General features: G+C 41.0%; 1 protein-coding gene across 1 annotated transcript in view; it reads left to right on the top strand.

Moving 5' to 3' along the window:
- The window catches only part of CNTN4 (contactin 4), a 365,224-nt gene that overhangs the window by 338,309 nt on the left and 11,247 nt on the right, over nt 1-15,668 (top strand). The window contains 7 exon segments of the mRNA XM_053598811.1: nt 3,789-3,947; nt 5,417-5,566; nt 7,068-7,138; nt 8,246-8,480; nt 10,019-10,131; nt 10,645-10,831; nt 11,264-11,376. Of these exon segments, the coding sequence (XP_053454786.1) occupies nt 3,789-3,947; nt 5,417-5,566; nt 7,068-7,138; nt 8,246-8,480; nt 10,019-10,131; nt 10,645-10,831; nt 11,264-11,376 (1,028 nt within the window).

Raw genomic sequence — 15,668 nt, 5'->3', positions numbered from 1 at the left:
TGAGTTCCTAAAATATGGCTCTGGGGGAAAACAGTTCCTGACTGCTTGTGATGTAGTAAATAAGCTGGGAGTTGATGTAAAAACGAACGGATGTGAGATCTCCTGAGCACTACCAACAAGGCCTAATTTGGACTTCACAACTATGCCCACCCCAACTGAAGCACAACAATTGAGTGCATTCTGAGTCTCACCAAACCAACTTGTAAAGAACTGTAAATAAACTTTTAGGATTTTTTTTTTTTTTAGGGTCTCATTCTGTTGCCTTGGCTACATCATCTCAAACTCTTGGGCTCAAGCAATTGTCCTGCCTCAGCCTCCCAAGTAGCTGGGACTACAGGCACCCACCACAACACCCAGCTAATTTTTCTATTTTTAATAGAGACAGGGTCTCACTCTTGCTCAGGCTGCTCTTGAACTCCTGAGCTCAAATGATCCCCGCACCCCAGCCTCCCAGAGTGCTAGGATTATAGACATGAGCCACAGTGCTGGCCTGAAGAAGTATTTTTAAATTTCATATTTAGTAAGAGTGAAACCTTGTCTCCAAAAGTAGCCGAGCATCGTGGCAGGCACTCTGCCAAGGATAACAAAGTGAGACTTTGTCTCACATAAATAAATAAACAAGAAATAATTTTAAATGAAAATTAAAATCTTTGTGAAACACTATACATGTGGAATCAAACCTCTGCACACTCAGAAATTTTCTAAAGTATTAAAAGTGAGGCCGTAACAGGGCATCAAAATAATCTCTTGACTGGTGTCTCCTTCACTGAATCCTGAACTGTTGGTGTTGAGGCATCTCTAGTAAGCTGGCTGAGCTCATGGAAGAACTTTGAATGTAAGAAAATAAAAATTCAAGATATCAAAACTGGAGACAGGGTGAATCTGAGTACACAGGGAACAAAGTGTTATTGGAAGCAAAAATAAAAAAAGTGTTGCTATATCCTCTCCGCATAATGTGAGGAGTGAAAGGTGTGGGAGTTAGCAACTTAAACTAATTGTCAAGAGAGATTCAAGAAAAATAGCACTCTATCATGTCTGCTTTGCTTCCCCTTTAAATTGCCTAAAAAACCTTTTAGAAATGGTTCAGATAAAGGCTAGATAAGAGAAAAAACTTTCGACCTAGGTAGATCTTCCCACATAATAACTTATTGAAACATGTTTATTTCCATTTTAAAATACGCCAGCATGGGTCTGCTCTCCCCTTGGGGATAAAAGAATTCTGTTGCTGAAAATTTATCCTCTATTTAATTAGGATAATGTTCAGATCAGCAGTTTAAACACCAATAAATTAGACTAATAAATATTTAGATCAGTAATACTTGAAGTTCATAAATGATATTGTATACTTCATTTCGCAGAAAGTAACATTAAATACCAAGCGGAATTTGCAAACGCAGTGTAAAAGAAAATCCAGTCTAATCAGTTAATAAGGCCAATAAATTAATATTGCCATTTAAAGCCATAATCTTTCATTTTATCTCCAGCTTTGCCCTTGCAGCCTTTCTACTCATTGCAGAAGCAAGGCAGAAATGTACTTCGCCACCCCTAAGAGATTTTCGTATTTGAAACTAGAGTAGCTTTGAGTCCTGGCTCTTTGATTCTCTGATGCCTGCTCTTTTTAACCTCTGTAATGGCAGCCAGAGTGAGAAGCAGGCACAGGTGTCAAGCCAATGTTCCCTTGCTGTTACCTGGGACAAAAACTTATACGTGCCCCTAAGCATGCTATCATTTTGTTCACAGGACAAAGATTTGCACATTTTGTGGTTTTGAAAGAGGGACCCAACTTCCCTAAAACTAAGCGGGTAAACATTCTGTAAGGGGTATCTACTCACTAGTGGAGGTAGAGGCAAGAAGGTACAGAATGGCACCAGAGAAGTACTGTCTTCTCTCCAGTGGCCAAATTCAGGCCAACCTACATTTCCTTCCCACACAGTGGCCAACAGCGGGCTCAGATACTTCCTATCGATTTAATTCTTTGAGAAGTGCACAGGGGAGAACTTTTCTATTTATGGTGCTTAGATTTTAAAGGCCAGTGAAGTAGTATCTGTAAAGAAAAAAGGTGGGGAATGCTAGAATGAGAAAGTTGGTAAGAAAAAATATATATTATCTTGTCTTCTAGACCTTATCTGGTTAATAAGGGTACCAAAGACCAAAGGTTACATCAGCCCTCTCTAGGTGGCATTAGATTGACAGGCTGAAATGTCACCGTGGAAAATTAATCAGCTCCAGCACACAGATTTTCAGACATTTCATTCAGGAGTAGGAGGGAGGAGATAAATTTAGTCTCACCTGTGAGTCTATAAAAATGATTTTTAAAAAAGGAAAGAGAATTTAGGGCATCATATAAAGGGTGAAGGAGTGAATTCTAGAACAAAGTCTAACTTTAGGAAAGTGCCATTAACTTTTCTCTGCTCTGTGAGACATCTCCTTTCCCTGTCCCTGTGACATGGCCCCATAGTATTTAGGTAGTACGTTTGATTGCTCTATTGGGGATTAGTAAATCCCTCCTTGGTATACCTCCTTATGCCCATTGAATGCCTGTCATTATGTCCCCTCAAAATCACCTTTTCTCCTGAGGGGTTCAATTGTGCCTTGTTAAAAATGCATTTAACAGCCTGGTAAGAGCTTTCATGTTGGAAGCTAGGGTAGCGTTGAGTCTTTGCTCCGGCACTGCTGTTATTTTGTCTTTACTCACCAACCACTTTCCAGCCCTCTATTTCTGTTAGGATTTTCAAGCCCTCATGTAAATCTGATTTCCTCCCCTTTCAATAGTGTAAGTAGATGGAAAGAAACAATGAACATCAGGGAGATAAGTAGAAAAACACAGGTATGACTTTCAGAAACTACAAATGAGGGTGTTTAGACTCTAGCCCAATTTTGAAATTGCTTTGAAGAAGGGACAGCCTGGAGACTCTGGAGCACTGGCCATTTTCACAGCAGTTCCCGTGCACACAAGTGTGTGCTCATATTGGAAGCGGGCGGGGGTGAGGAGAGTGTCCACAATTACAATGCCAAGCAACATGCAGAACGTCACCGTGATGTCCAAAATTTCAAAGCCATTTCTGCTCAAATCTGTATTCTCAGTGGTAGAAATGAGCATTTCCAGCAGACTGTAATCTTCATGAAATTGGAAGCGGTATCTATTTTTTATCATGATTCTATCCCCAGGTAATAGTGCCTGACCCATAGTAGGAACCTACAAATACAGGTGTATGGTGAAATAATTAATGAATTCAGGCCCTTAGGGTAGCCAATATTCTCTTTTCACATCACAACAAATATTCTATTGTAATTCTTTGTTTACTGATTAGTTCTTCCTATTACACTATGAGTCTCTAGAACAGTGGTTTTCAACCTCCTTTATCTCACGGCACACTTGAACCTGTAGTTAGACTTAAATCAAGTTGATCAAAAAAAAAGAGTAAAAAACAGAATATACTTACTATGCTTTGAACTTCTTTTGAAAATAATTTAATTAATGGTCTTTAAAAATGTGTGAGGCACACCTAAGATCCTGTCGTAGCACCCCAGTGTGCCGCGGCACAATGGTTGAAAGTCACTGCTGTGGAAGGAAGGGGCTTGTCTCATGTGTCTCTGTGGTTTCTGTGGCAGTGGAGGCCAGCAGAGTTCCCAGCACCAAGGAGGTGTTCAAAAAGGATTTGACAAGTGACAAATCTGTGAGTGGGTGAATAAGTGGATGAACGGGCCCGTGTGCATTCAAGTAGTGGATCATTTATGTAGACATTTGAACACGCTGCTGTAATTATGAGCATCCTGCTCTTCCCCAGGTCCCCCAGGGCCCCCTGAGGCTGTGACTATAGATGAAATCACAGACACCACAGCTCAGCTCTCCTGGAGACCCGGGCCTGACAACCACAGCCCCATCACCATGTACGTCATTCAAGCCAGGACTCCATTCTCCGTGGGCTGGCAAGCAGTCAATACAGGTACCATATTGGGTGCTCCATTCAGGGGCTCCTGGAATTCCACATAATAGACAAAGCACGGTGGCAGACGCAAGTGATACCTAGGTTTTCATTCAGACACGGCTACAAAGGATGGATCATGATTGCTGCACAAACCTCAGGCCACTGTACTATCTTTCATTTAGTATGTCTCTGGATACTAACTCACATTTGCCTTTTAACTTGTCCTAAGTAATAATATCTGTGCAATGATGCATCTTTTGTGCTGTCATTTATTTTTTCCTAACACACATTAAAAAATACATAATAAAAACAAAATGGCATCAATCTGTGTATTACCTAAAATTATCTGTGTTTCACTGTGGGAAATTATCTGTGTTCCACTTTGGGAAGCAGTGGAATCTTCTGAACTATAATCATAGTCTTTGTGAAGTTCATGCCCTGCTCTCTAGAGCCAGTAACCAAGGACTGGAGAGTCTCTTTACTTTATCCATTTTCTATGATGGATACATTTGGGGAAAGAGATATGAGGGTTTTTTAAAAACCAGTTTTACAGACTTAACCCATTCTTAACAGTGCCTTTTTATCCTCTTCCTTTCTTTTATTATATTTACACAGTACTTTCTATTTTTTTAAGGTTCACAGTCATTTCTCTTTGGGTCTTAAATAATTTTTACGTCATTCTCACTTCTGTCAATACCTCCAAATTGAGACACTATGTAATTTAGATGTCATTCAGGGGAAAAACTGGACAACCAAGTAATTATAGGCAAGATTCTCCTCTAGACACTAACACTTAGCTATGTGACCTTGCTGTTTTGAAGGAGAAATAAATGGAGTGGTATGTCCAGTTTTATGCAATACATACAAATTGTACTCGTTTTATCATTTTAACAACTCCGATTTATTTTTACATTTTAGCTTAAGGATCCTCAGAAATAGATTTCCGTATCTCTTGCTGTAATTACTGACTTTCTGCTGAGTCACAGGAGTGCTTTGAGCAGGAAAGATGAGAACCATGTAGAATTTAGGAGATGAATTCTGACTATTAATCCACTGATCTCTATACATCCTCATTTTCCTCCTCTGTTAAAGAAGCAGAGAGAATTGTTTAAGAATGAATATAATAATTTTACCTTGCTCATGGGGTAGTTGTAAGAATTTAACAATGCGCCTGGCACTAAATAATAAATGCTGAAAAACATGTGAGAACATGTTTGAGAATAGTTATGATAGTGAAGTAGCTTTGGGTCTTCGTGTTGTTTATGATGTCGTCCACTGGTATCTGATTTAAGTTTATTAGTTGAACAGGCAGAGAGAGTTCTGAGCCTACCTCCTGTGGTGATAGCTTGTGCAGCTCTGCCAGGCCCCCTCCACTGCCCGAATGCAAATGATGATGCTGGTGGATGTGCCTCTCTTCCTCACGTGGTCTCCACATTTGTTTCCGCATCCTCTAAAGCATTCCCCCACTCCCTTCTGATGTCTTTCAGTCCCAGAACTCATCGATGGAAAGACGTTCACTGCAACTGTGGTGGGTTTAAACCCTTGGGTGGAATATGAGTTCCGCACAGTTGCAGCCAATGTGATTGGGATCGGGGAGCCCAGCCGTCCCTCAGAGAGACAGAGGACAGCAGAAGCACGTGAGTAGCACTCCGGTTACAGTCGGTCTGTTCCTGCAGCGTCCGGGCTGGCAGCTACTGTTCCTTAGGGAAAGGCTTGAAATTCTTGCACACCCTTTCCCTTAAATGATCGTAGTGATGAGAAATCAGGCCAGTGGAAGCTCAGCTTACCAGGCCACGAGTTTTAATCAAGAGTGACGTTCTCCTCCTTGGGTCCACTTACATGGCAGGAAACACACTGTGCCTGGTTCTCTCCAAAGCCGACTCTTCCTTCTTCAGTTCATTTGTCACCAAGATTCCTCTAACAGGAATTTTCTCACAGAAAGCACTGATGCAAAGAATAATTTCTTTATAAATGTTCACTAAGATTTTCTTAGGGTATAAACTGTTCCCAGAAACTGAGATTCAGAACATCTTGTTAATGCATACAAGACCAGTCAGCAATTTAGTACAGCCTTCCGCATACATAGCTTGAGTTGGGCACAGGGAGAGGATAACAAACTTGTCTGAGTCAGTCGTACTTTTATTTCTCTAATGGAAAGCCGGAGGCCTACGCATGTGGTCTTCATAGAGTTCCTGGCCGTGAAGAGGCCAGTGTGTTGAAGCAATGGCAAAGTCGCAAAGAAAATGGGAGCTCTGACCCTCCTCTCAGAAAAGGAAAGAAAAAAATCCATCTAGATCTATTTCATTGGCTTTAATGGGACATGCCCAGTCACCAGCTACATAACCCAGTGAAACATTTTAAAATTCTGTCTGGGCTCTTTCAGTTACATGATGATAATTTTGCTAATCTCAGGCCTTCTTTTCCCTTCCCCGAACTGTAATTGATTTTTCTCAGCAATCCTGAGAAGGAAGCTAGCATGATCCCCACTCTTATACAGAGAAAACTGGGGATCAAGGAGATTAATCACAGTGAACCAGAGGTCAACCTATTTCCACCCCTTCCTTCAACACCCAGCTCAAAACTCACCTTCCCCTGAGAAGCCATAGTCACCCCTACTCTGAGCAGCCTGCTGCTCCAGAACCTCACTGTACTTGTTGGTGCTGTCTGCACCCTACTCTTGCTTGTTGTGAACCTTGCTCTGTGACTGCGGTGTACGTGCTCTCACCCTCCAACCACACCGTAAGCTGTGCTCAGGCAGAGTCCACACCATCTTTCCTCTGTGTAGCACTGCATGGTTAATAAATGCTGAGCACAGTGTTAGGACCAGAACTTCAGCCCTTCCCTCTTCCCTGGAACCTCTTGGTCTGTAGGGATTGAGCTGAACAATTGTTCAGACGTGTTAGATAACATCTGTACCTTGTTGGATGGGAAATGGGTAATTAATACCAATTTCCTTGGTAAATTTCACTTCCCTGAGCTGATGCTGTGGGCCCTTGGCCGATGCTGTTTCTAATCTCAAAGGACAAAGGTGTATGCATCACAGTATTCTTTGAAAGTAAGTCACCTCAGCCAGGCAACCTTCCTGACCCTCTCTTGACTTTGCTACCTGACATAACTTGTTTTTTGTCTCCCACACAGTCCCTGAAGTTACCCCAGCTAACGTCAGTGGTGGAGGAGGCAGCAAATCTGAACTGGTTATAACCTGGGAGGTAAATGAATCACAGAACAGAAGGAACATACATTTGGCTAAGCTATTTTATTATTTTCCTCCATGTTAAACATAACTGGGAAGTTCCCTCCTCTATATTTAACAGTTAAAATCCATTTGAGTGCACACACTCCCTTTTCATCTAGCTAATGGCTGGCAGGAAAAGATGGTGCTTACCCATCAGTTGTAGAGGCAAGTTTTAATTTAATTCATCATAAGAAAAATAGTCTTGAGCATGAAGACAACACAAGTAAAAATATATATATTAAAGAAGCCTAGTTCAGAGAAAACCAGTTTTTCTTTTCTTCCTGCATTGCTGCATTGCCAATTGATTCGAATATGCTAGCAATAGATTCAGTGTCCCAGCATGATTTCCTTTGCTTCTGGAGCTTTCTTTTAGGAAGTATTTTTTTTAACAACCTAAAGGAAAGTTAGTCACCAATTTATTAAGTATTAACTTTAAGAGAGGAGGTGGGAGCTTTATAAAGGATTCTTAAGGTTTTGTTTTTGTTTTTTTTTAAAGATTCTAGACAATAGCCTCAGAAATGAAAATCTTTCATTTACCCAAACACAGCCATGAAAGGAATTTCTCACCCTCCAACTGAATCTTCCCTTCTGAGGGGGAGGAATCTCGCCTGAGCCAAAATGGTCTTTACTCCTTCAGTGAGATCCTTTGTTTTGCACTGGAGGGCGATGAGTATTAAATGGTATATTGGGAAATGTTGCTTTTTAGAAGACTGATGTCCAGATTCTTTCACAGTCATTTCTAACTATGTTAGAGCTGGGCCTACCCATCAAAGAGCTGGGCTCCAAACTGAAGACCTTCATTTAGTTGTTGTTGTTATTTTTGTTTTTTTTGAGACAGAGTCTCACTATGTCGTCCTCGGTAGAGTGCTTCATTTAGTTTTTTAACTCTGCTATTGGACCAGTACCTCATGAGTGCTTACGGTGGCCTGACTGCAAGCCTAAATTTAATATATCCCTTACCAAACCTCAAATAGGATACGCGGGGCAGAAGGTAGACTAAGAATGTTGAGGCTGGCAAGAACAACTGCCACATTTAAATCAATCTACTGTGATTTCTGAAGACCACCTCCCTTCTTTCCAGACAGTCCCTGAGGAGTTACAGAACGGGAGAGGCTTTGGTTACGTGGTGGCCTTCCGGCCCTATGGCAAAATGAGCTGGATGCTGACAGTGCTGGCCTCTGCCGACGCCTCCAGATATGTGTTCAGGAATGAGAGTGTGCGCCCCTTCTCTCCCTTTGAGGTGAAAGTGGGCGTCTTCAACAATAAAGGGGAAGGCCCCTTCAGTGCACCCACGGTGGTGTATTCTGCAGAAGAAGGTAGGATGCACACTGCATCAATAGCTGATATTTCTTTAATTCTGAAATATGCTAGGACGTGTAATCAATTTAGAACTGTGCATGTAAACTGAAGGCATTTCCTGATTTGAGGAAAGGATGATATAGAAAATTTAGTTCATTATCCCCCACCAATCTCTTAAACACATAGCTAGCCATTACTAATTCCATTGCTGGACTAGAATTACAAATACCACATAAGATCCTCAGAACTAGGGTGGCACCTGTGGCTCAAGGAGTAGGGCGCTGGCCCCATATGCCGGAGGTGGCGGGTTCAAACCCAGCCCCGGCCAAATGAAAAAAAAAAAAAAAAAGATCCTCAGAACTATATCTGCGTGTCATCATTACTTTTAAGAGGATTCTATTTTATGCCTTCAAGGGAATACCCAAATATGCTTTGTATTTTCTCTTACCACTTGTATTTTCCTAAATCATGTTACATTAAATACTTATAATGAATTATGCCTTATTAAGGAAAAGAGTAAGTGATGAAGTGGTGTGACTGTGTTCACGACCATGCACACTGTCATAATGCTTAATGTCTCTCACACACTATCACCGCTTCTGTGCTATCTGCTCTCAGGATGCCTCTCACACAGTGCGCACTACCATTGGAGTTCACCTCTGTTGTTTTAAAGATGATGTTCAGAATTAAACCATATTAGAATATCTGAAAGTTAAGTCATTGATTTGGAGTCAGAGACGATGCAACAAATTCTTCTCTCCAAGTAAAGAAATCATCCCGTTCGACTCAGTAGGCCTCTGTGATCTAGCCTCTGCCTCTGTGTGCACCAACACTGATTCCCTTCCCTGCATGCTCCATGTCCAGCCAAATCCAAGGATTTGCAATGATCAGAACTAGCTTCAGCCCCTTGCAGATGCTTCATTTTCTCCTAGATGATAGTCCTAGTCACTGGATTATGAAAATGAGAGAGATGGGGGAAAGGGCATCAAATGACTTGGCTAAAATTTAGGAGAGCTGAATCAGAGTTCAGTTCTGCACTGTAATTTGTATAAGCTTGAAGAGATATATACTCTCTGGGCCTCAGCATCTTCAGCTGCAAAGGAGAGGCTGGACTGACGCTTTACAAATTACAGTGATTTTCACCAGATTCTGCCAGAACCATGTGCCCTTTGTCTGTGTTAACACTTTCCTTTCATGGGTGTTTCCTAAAGAAAAATAAGCTTAGCCAAGTCGTAAGCAATAATATTCATAGCATGCTAATCAAGAAGGATCTGTGTTAAGAGAATTGTCGGCTATGAAAACTTGATGCTTAAATAGTTCCGGGTTACTTCTCTTCCACCCACTCCCAAATGTAGTAGAACCCCAAGACTTTAGACGTGTCTTTCACTATCACCAACACTCAGCTGTAACTGTTCCTCTGCAAAATGAGGGTTTGGCTCACACTCATTGAGGATGATTCTATAACCACAAACTCTTTGTATGTTGTAAGGCCTGTATCTAGAAGCCTATCCAGACATAGCTCATGAGTAGTAACTTTTTTCATATTCATCTGCAGAACCCACCAAACCACCAGCCAACATCTTTGCCAGAAGCCTTTCTGCCACAGACATTGAAGTTTTCTGGGCCTCTCCCCTGGAAAAGAACAGAGGACGTATACAAGGTTATGAGGTAGGCATGAGATGTCTGCCTTGGGTCTGGCAAAGAGTGTATAGCCCTCAGTGAGGCCTCCAAGACACACCTAGGGGAGAAAAGACCCAGGCCTGGCTTCTGGCTGAACATTTACACAAGCATCAAACATTCAGCTATGAGACCACCCCTTTTCTGTGTTACATTCTAGAGGTATTTTTTCAAAATAAATGAGAAGGTTGGTAAAATGAGCTTTGATGTCTGATATGCCTGGGATTACTTGAGCTCAAAACAAACGTGGGGGAAAAAGGAAGAATTAACCAACAAGGTTTGTGCCAACGTATCATCTCACTAGGAAGCTAAGAAGAAAAAAGGGACCTTTGTTACTATGGATAATTTCTTGGAACATACCAAGTTCTTTGTTCTGAAAGCTCTGCTTCATGGTATAAAAAGTAACTGTATCATAAAAATCTGCATAAAAAGATTATTACCCATTGGCATTGGAAATATCCCCAGTGGGTGTGATTCCCAAGGTCTTTCTTTTTATTTTCTCAGGTTAAATATTGGAGACATGAAGACAAAGAAGAAAATGCTAGAAAAATACGAACAGTTGGAAATCAGACATCAACAAAAATCACCAATTTAAAAGGCAGTGCACTGTATCACTTAGCTGTCAAAGCATATAATTCCGCTGGGACAGGCCCCTCTAGTGCGACAGTTAATGTGACAACCAGAAAGCCACGTAAGAACAAACTTGCTCAGAAATATTTGGGGGATTCATCAAACATATCCCAAGTTCATTTTCCATCCCCACCTCCCTATGTTCATTTGCATACTAATTGGTAACATTACATGCATTCAAATTTACCTTAACATTTTAACTGAACCTTTCTAAAATACCATGCAAGATTCACTGCTCCAGAGGACAGAAAGATACATGTTTTTCTCCTCACTGGGAAGGGCTACTTCTTTTAGCTATAAATGTTAGGCGACCAACTGAATCTTTTTCCATTTGCGATGCTGTATCTCATCAGATTTTAGTGACCTTGAAGACACATATTAGTGCAATAGTCCATTAAATTGCCTTCTCTCTCAAATTCGAGTGAGGAGATATTCTTTAGAATCCATTGAGATTTAATAATGTGTGACTTCGTATATCTTAATTTTTTTATAGCACCAAGTCAGCCCCCTGGAAACATCATATGGAATTCATCAGACTCCAAAATTATCCTGAATTGGGATCAAGTGAAGGCCCTGGATAATGAGTCGGAAGTAAAAGGATATAAAGTGGGTAATTTCTTTTCTGTAGTAGCACCCAATCCTGGCTTGGCGGGGACAGTCTCTTACATGAAACATATGATCGATTCATGTTCTCACATCCCCTGATGCTCTCCCAGACTCTTTAGGAATCTTGGCTTGGTCTGAGTTTTATGTTCTCTGACAACTGGCCAGGATTTAGACAATCACCTAAAACACGTTAGGGAAAGGCAGAGTCAATAAGATATAGTTAAATGCCTTATGGATTGGCCTCAAAAAAAAAAAAATGTTGAAGAAACACTTTTTAAGCATTTATACTGTCATCTTTGTTTTTTTCTTGTCTCAGTATTTTTTTAATCAACAAGAGTAACTTCCCAATACTACCAATGATGATTTTTGTTCATGTTTCTATAGTTAAGAATATATATAAAAAAGAAGTAAATTTTTCAGAAAATTTGTTAGCCTGATCCCATAAATGTTGGCCTTTCTTTAAAGAGAAAATGTAAAGAATGTGTATGTATAATCTTGTTACCACAATTAAAAGGGCTTATAAATATCTTGACACGGTTTTCAGGTAGCTCTTACTGTCCAACAAACCACCCCAAAACTAGGAGCTAAAATAACAATAATGTGTTATGTTTCATAATTCTACAGTCTGGACAAGGCCAATATAGGCAGTCTCCCAGGCTGTAATGTCTGTGAGCTTGGTCTGGCAATTAAGTTTGTGAACTTTCTGTGATGCACTTACATTGGCAGCACTGTAGAAGCAACTAGGTAAGGTTTCATAACCTCGGAATATCAATGTCTCAAAGTGTGTTCATGTCAACATGTGGCCGTGTCTTGCTGAGTGTGTTCATTGTTGTTGAGTGTTTTTGCCTGCCATCATGAGAATGTTGGGGCTTGAATTATTGCCACAGAGAAACATTAAATTTCTTGCCAAACATGGTAAGAGTGGAAGTAAAATCAGGGACATGTTAGTCTAAATTTATGGGGATAACACCATGAAGAAAATGGCAGTGTACAAATAGATTAAATATTATTCTGAGGGAAGAGAAAGCTTCACTGAGAAAGAGAGATCAAGGCAGCCTGTAAAGAGTAGAAATGATGAAAACATTGCAAAAAATTTGTCAAATTGAGTACCAAAATCATTCGCTAACAGTGAGAAACATAACAGACCAAGTAGACACCAATAGAGAAACAATTAGGAAAATCTTAACTGAAAATCTTGGCATGAGAAAGGGGTGTGCAAAAATGGTCCCAAAGGTGCTCACTGAGGAACAAAAGCAAAGAGCTCATGCAGAACTGTCTGTGAAGAGTTTTTACCCAGTACACAAAGAACTGTATTGGAACATTCTACTTACCCCATCCAGCCCCCAATGACTTTTTTCTTTATCCAAATATAAAGAAAATATTGAAAGGAAGACATTTTGATGACATTTGGTACATGAAGGGTAATGCAACAATAGCTCTGATGGTCATTCCAGAGAAAGAGTTCCAAAATTGCTTTGAAGGGTGGACTGGGCACTGGCATTGGTGCATACGTTCTCAAGGGGAGTGCTTTGAAGGTAACCATAGTGGTATTCAGCAATGAGGTATGTAGTACTTTTTCTAGGATAAGTTTGCCAACTTATCAGACCTAACAAGATACTTCTTCACATACTTCTGGCTTTTCACTTAGAATGGTTGGAAAACTGGAGGCTGGCAAAGGATCATTCTCTGCATGAGGCTGCTCCATGTGGGTAACTTGGTCTTCCTCATAGTATGGCAATTCAGCACAGTTTGACTTCCTACCACGCTGCTGGCTTCAAGAGGGAGAAAACAGAAGATGCCAGTCCTTTTAAAAGCTAAAGATGAAACTGGCTACTGTGAGGCCAGCTCAGATTGAAAGGGAGAGGAAATGCCTTCTACCTCTTGCTCCATGGTGTAAGGAGCAATATGCTTCTCCAGACAGGGAAAGAACTGATTATGGCCGTAGTTGTAGACCACAGGGAAAGAACTGATCGTGGCCGTAATTGTAGACCACAGGGAAAGAACTGATCGTGGCCGTAATTGTAGACCACAGGGAAAGAACTGATCGTGGCCGCAGTTGTAGACCACAGGGAAAGAACTGATCGTGGCCGTAATTGTAGACCACAGGGAAAGAACTGATCGTGGCCGTAATTGTAGACCACAGGGAAAGAACTGATCGTGGCCGTAATTGTAGACCACAGGGAAAGAACTGATCGTGGCCGTAGTTGTAGACCACAGGGAAAGAACTGATCGTGGCCGTAGTTGTAGACCACAGGGAAAGAACTGATCGTGGCCGCAATTGTAGACCACAGGGAAAGAACTGATCGTGGCCGTAATTGTAGACCACAGGGAAAGAACTGATCGTGGCCGTAATTGTAAACCACAGGGAAAGAACTGATCGTGGCCGTAATTGTAGACCACAGGGAAAGAACTGATCGTGGCCGTAATTGTAGACCACAGGGAAAGAACTGATCGTGGCCGTAATTGTAGACCATAGCATTGAGAAGACTGAGACCAGGAGGCTGACAAATCTGTGAGGAATGAATGAAGGAACTGAGTATGTTTAGCTGGATAAATAAATCTCAGAAGCATACTGACCACTTGTAATATCTGAAGAGCTATTATAAGTAGAATTGTTCCTTGAGGTTCCAAGGAATAAAACTATTACCACGGAGTGAAAGCCACATGGAGGTATTTTGGCTCAGTTTTATACTCTCGTAGCCAAAGCCCTTCAAAAATGAACTCTCAAAGAGAGATGGAAGGTTTTCCTTCACTGCAAATAATCAAGCATTAGCTCTATCACCCCCAAGGAGATATTAGAAAAGGAAATATATTGTGGGCATTTAAATTATTTGGCATTTTGTTCCCTATCTAGCCCTAGAACATAATGAGTAAATGACTTTCAAAAGCTTTTGGGAAACCATAATCATTGGGCTATGTTAACAATATTCTTGACCGTCAGTGGTTTTTTATTCAAAAGAAAAATGGTTCTGACAATTTTAATAAACTGTCCCATAGTTTTCATGATAAAAGGAAGATTATAAGTCTGGGCATGGTGGCGTGTATCTATTGTCCGAGTTACTTGGGAGGCTGGAGGCAGGAGGATCCAGGAGTTTGAGTTCAGCCCAGGAAATATAGTGAGACCCCTATCTTCAACAAAATTAAATAAAATACAAAAATAAATGATAAAAGGAAGATTATAAAGCCAAACCTATAATTTTGAAATTTTTTTCCCATAAGAGAGCTTGGAAGTCAAAATTTTCTGGAGTCTCATGAACTGGTCTTTTATCTATCTACAGAGTAAATGAGAGGGTTGCAAAGATCTCTATGCTAGATAACATAAACAGCAGAAGCAGGCAAGTGGAAGCTATAGTCTACGAGAGGGTGTGCTGCTGTCAAAATGCACTAACTGCTACTAGCTTCCTGCCTCTCCTGTCTTGTGAGAAAGTGGGCACAACGCCCCAGATATATCAGCATTTCTGAAGATGGCAGAAATTATGTAAAAATTTTTAATTTTAAAATGTTGGCAACTCCTCTAACTTCGTTTTGTTTTGCTTTTCAACAACATGTGAGGCTATGGAATACAGATCAAATAAAATTGGTATTCAGTCTGAATTCAGGCTGTGGGCTGCCGGCTTGTGACATTTTTGCACAGAGCTGTTCAGGTACCAGACAGGCAGTGCTGTCAGTGCACGGGATCATGGGAAAGTCAGCGGGAAAGCCCAACCTGGAATTAGGAGTGGATGTCAAAGGTGACCTTGGAGAATGTGACTAGAGAACAACTTAGAAGACCCTCCCTGCTGTGGACTATTTTACTCCATTCTCGTGGCATAGTGACTTGTATTCTGCCAGCAGAGAAACATGCCCTAAAAACTCATCTGCAGAACTTTCACGGGGTTCTTCCTAAACCAAACTCTTCTGGGAGGATCATGTAATAGCATAAGGAGATAGGAAATCCATATTTTGGTCCTCTATGGGAATACGATGTTGGTAAATCGCTTAAACTCTCAAGGACTACATTTACTCCGGGGGTCCTCAAACTGCAGCCCATGGGCCACATGAGGTGATGGATGGGATTGTATTTGTTCCTGTTTTGTTTTTTTACTTCAAAATAAGATATGTGCAGTGTACATAGGAATTTGTTCATAGTTTTTTTTTTTTTTTTTTTTTTTTTTTGGTAGAGACAGAGTCTCACTTTATGTCCCTCTGTAGAGTGCTGTGGCCTCACACAGCTCACAGCAACCTCCAACTCCTGGGCTTAAGCGATTCTCTTGCCTCAGCCTCCCGAGTAGCTGGGACTACTCGGGAGGCTG

The sequence above is a fragment of the Nycticebus coucang genome, chromosome 8 (genome assembly GCF_027406575.1).
Source record: "Nycticebus coucang isolate mNycCou1 chromosome 8, mNycCou1.pri, whole genome shotgun sequence".
In the NCBI taxonomy this organism is placed as follows: Eukaryota; Metazoa; Chordata; class Mammalia; order Primates; family Lorisidae; genus Nycticebus; species Nycticebus coucang.
This window is presented reverse-complemented; position numbering and strand designations above follow the sequence as displayed.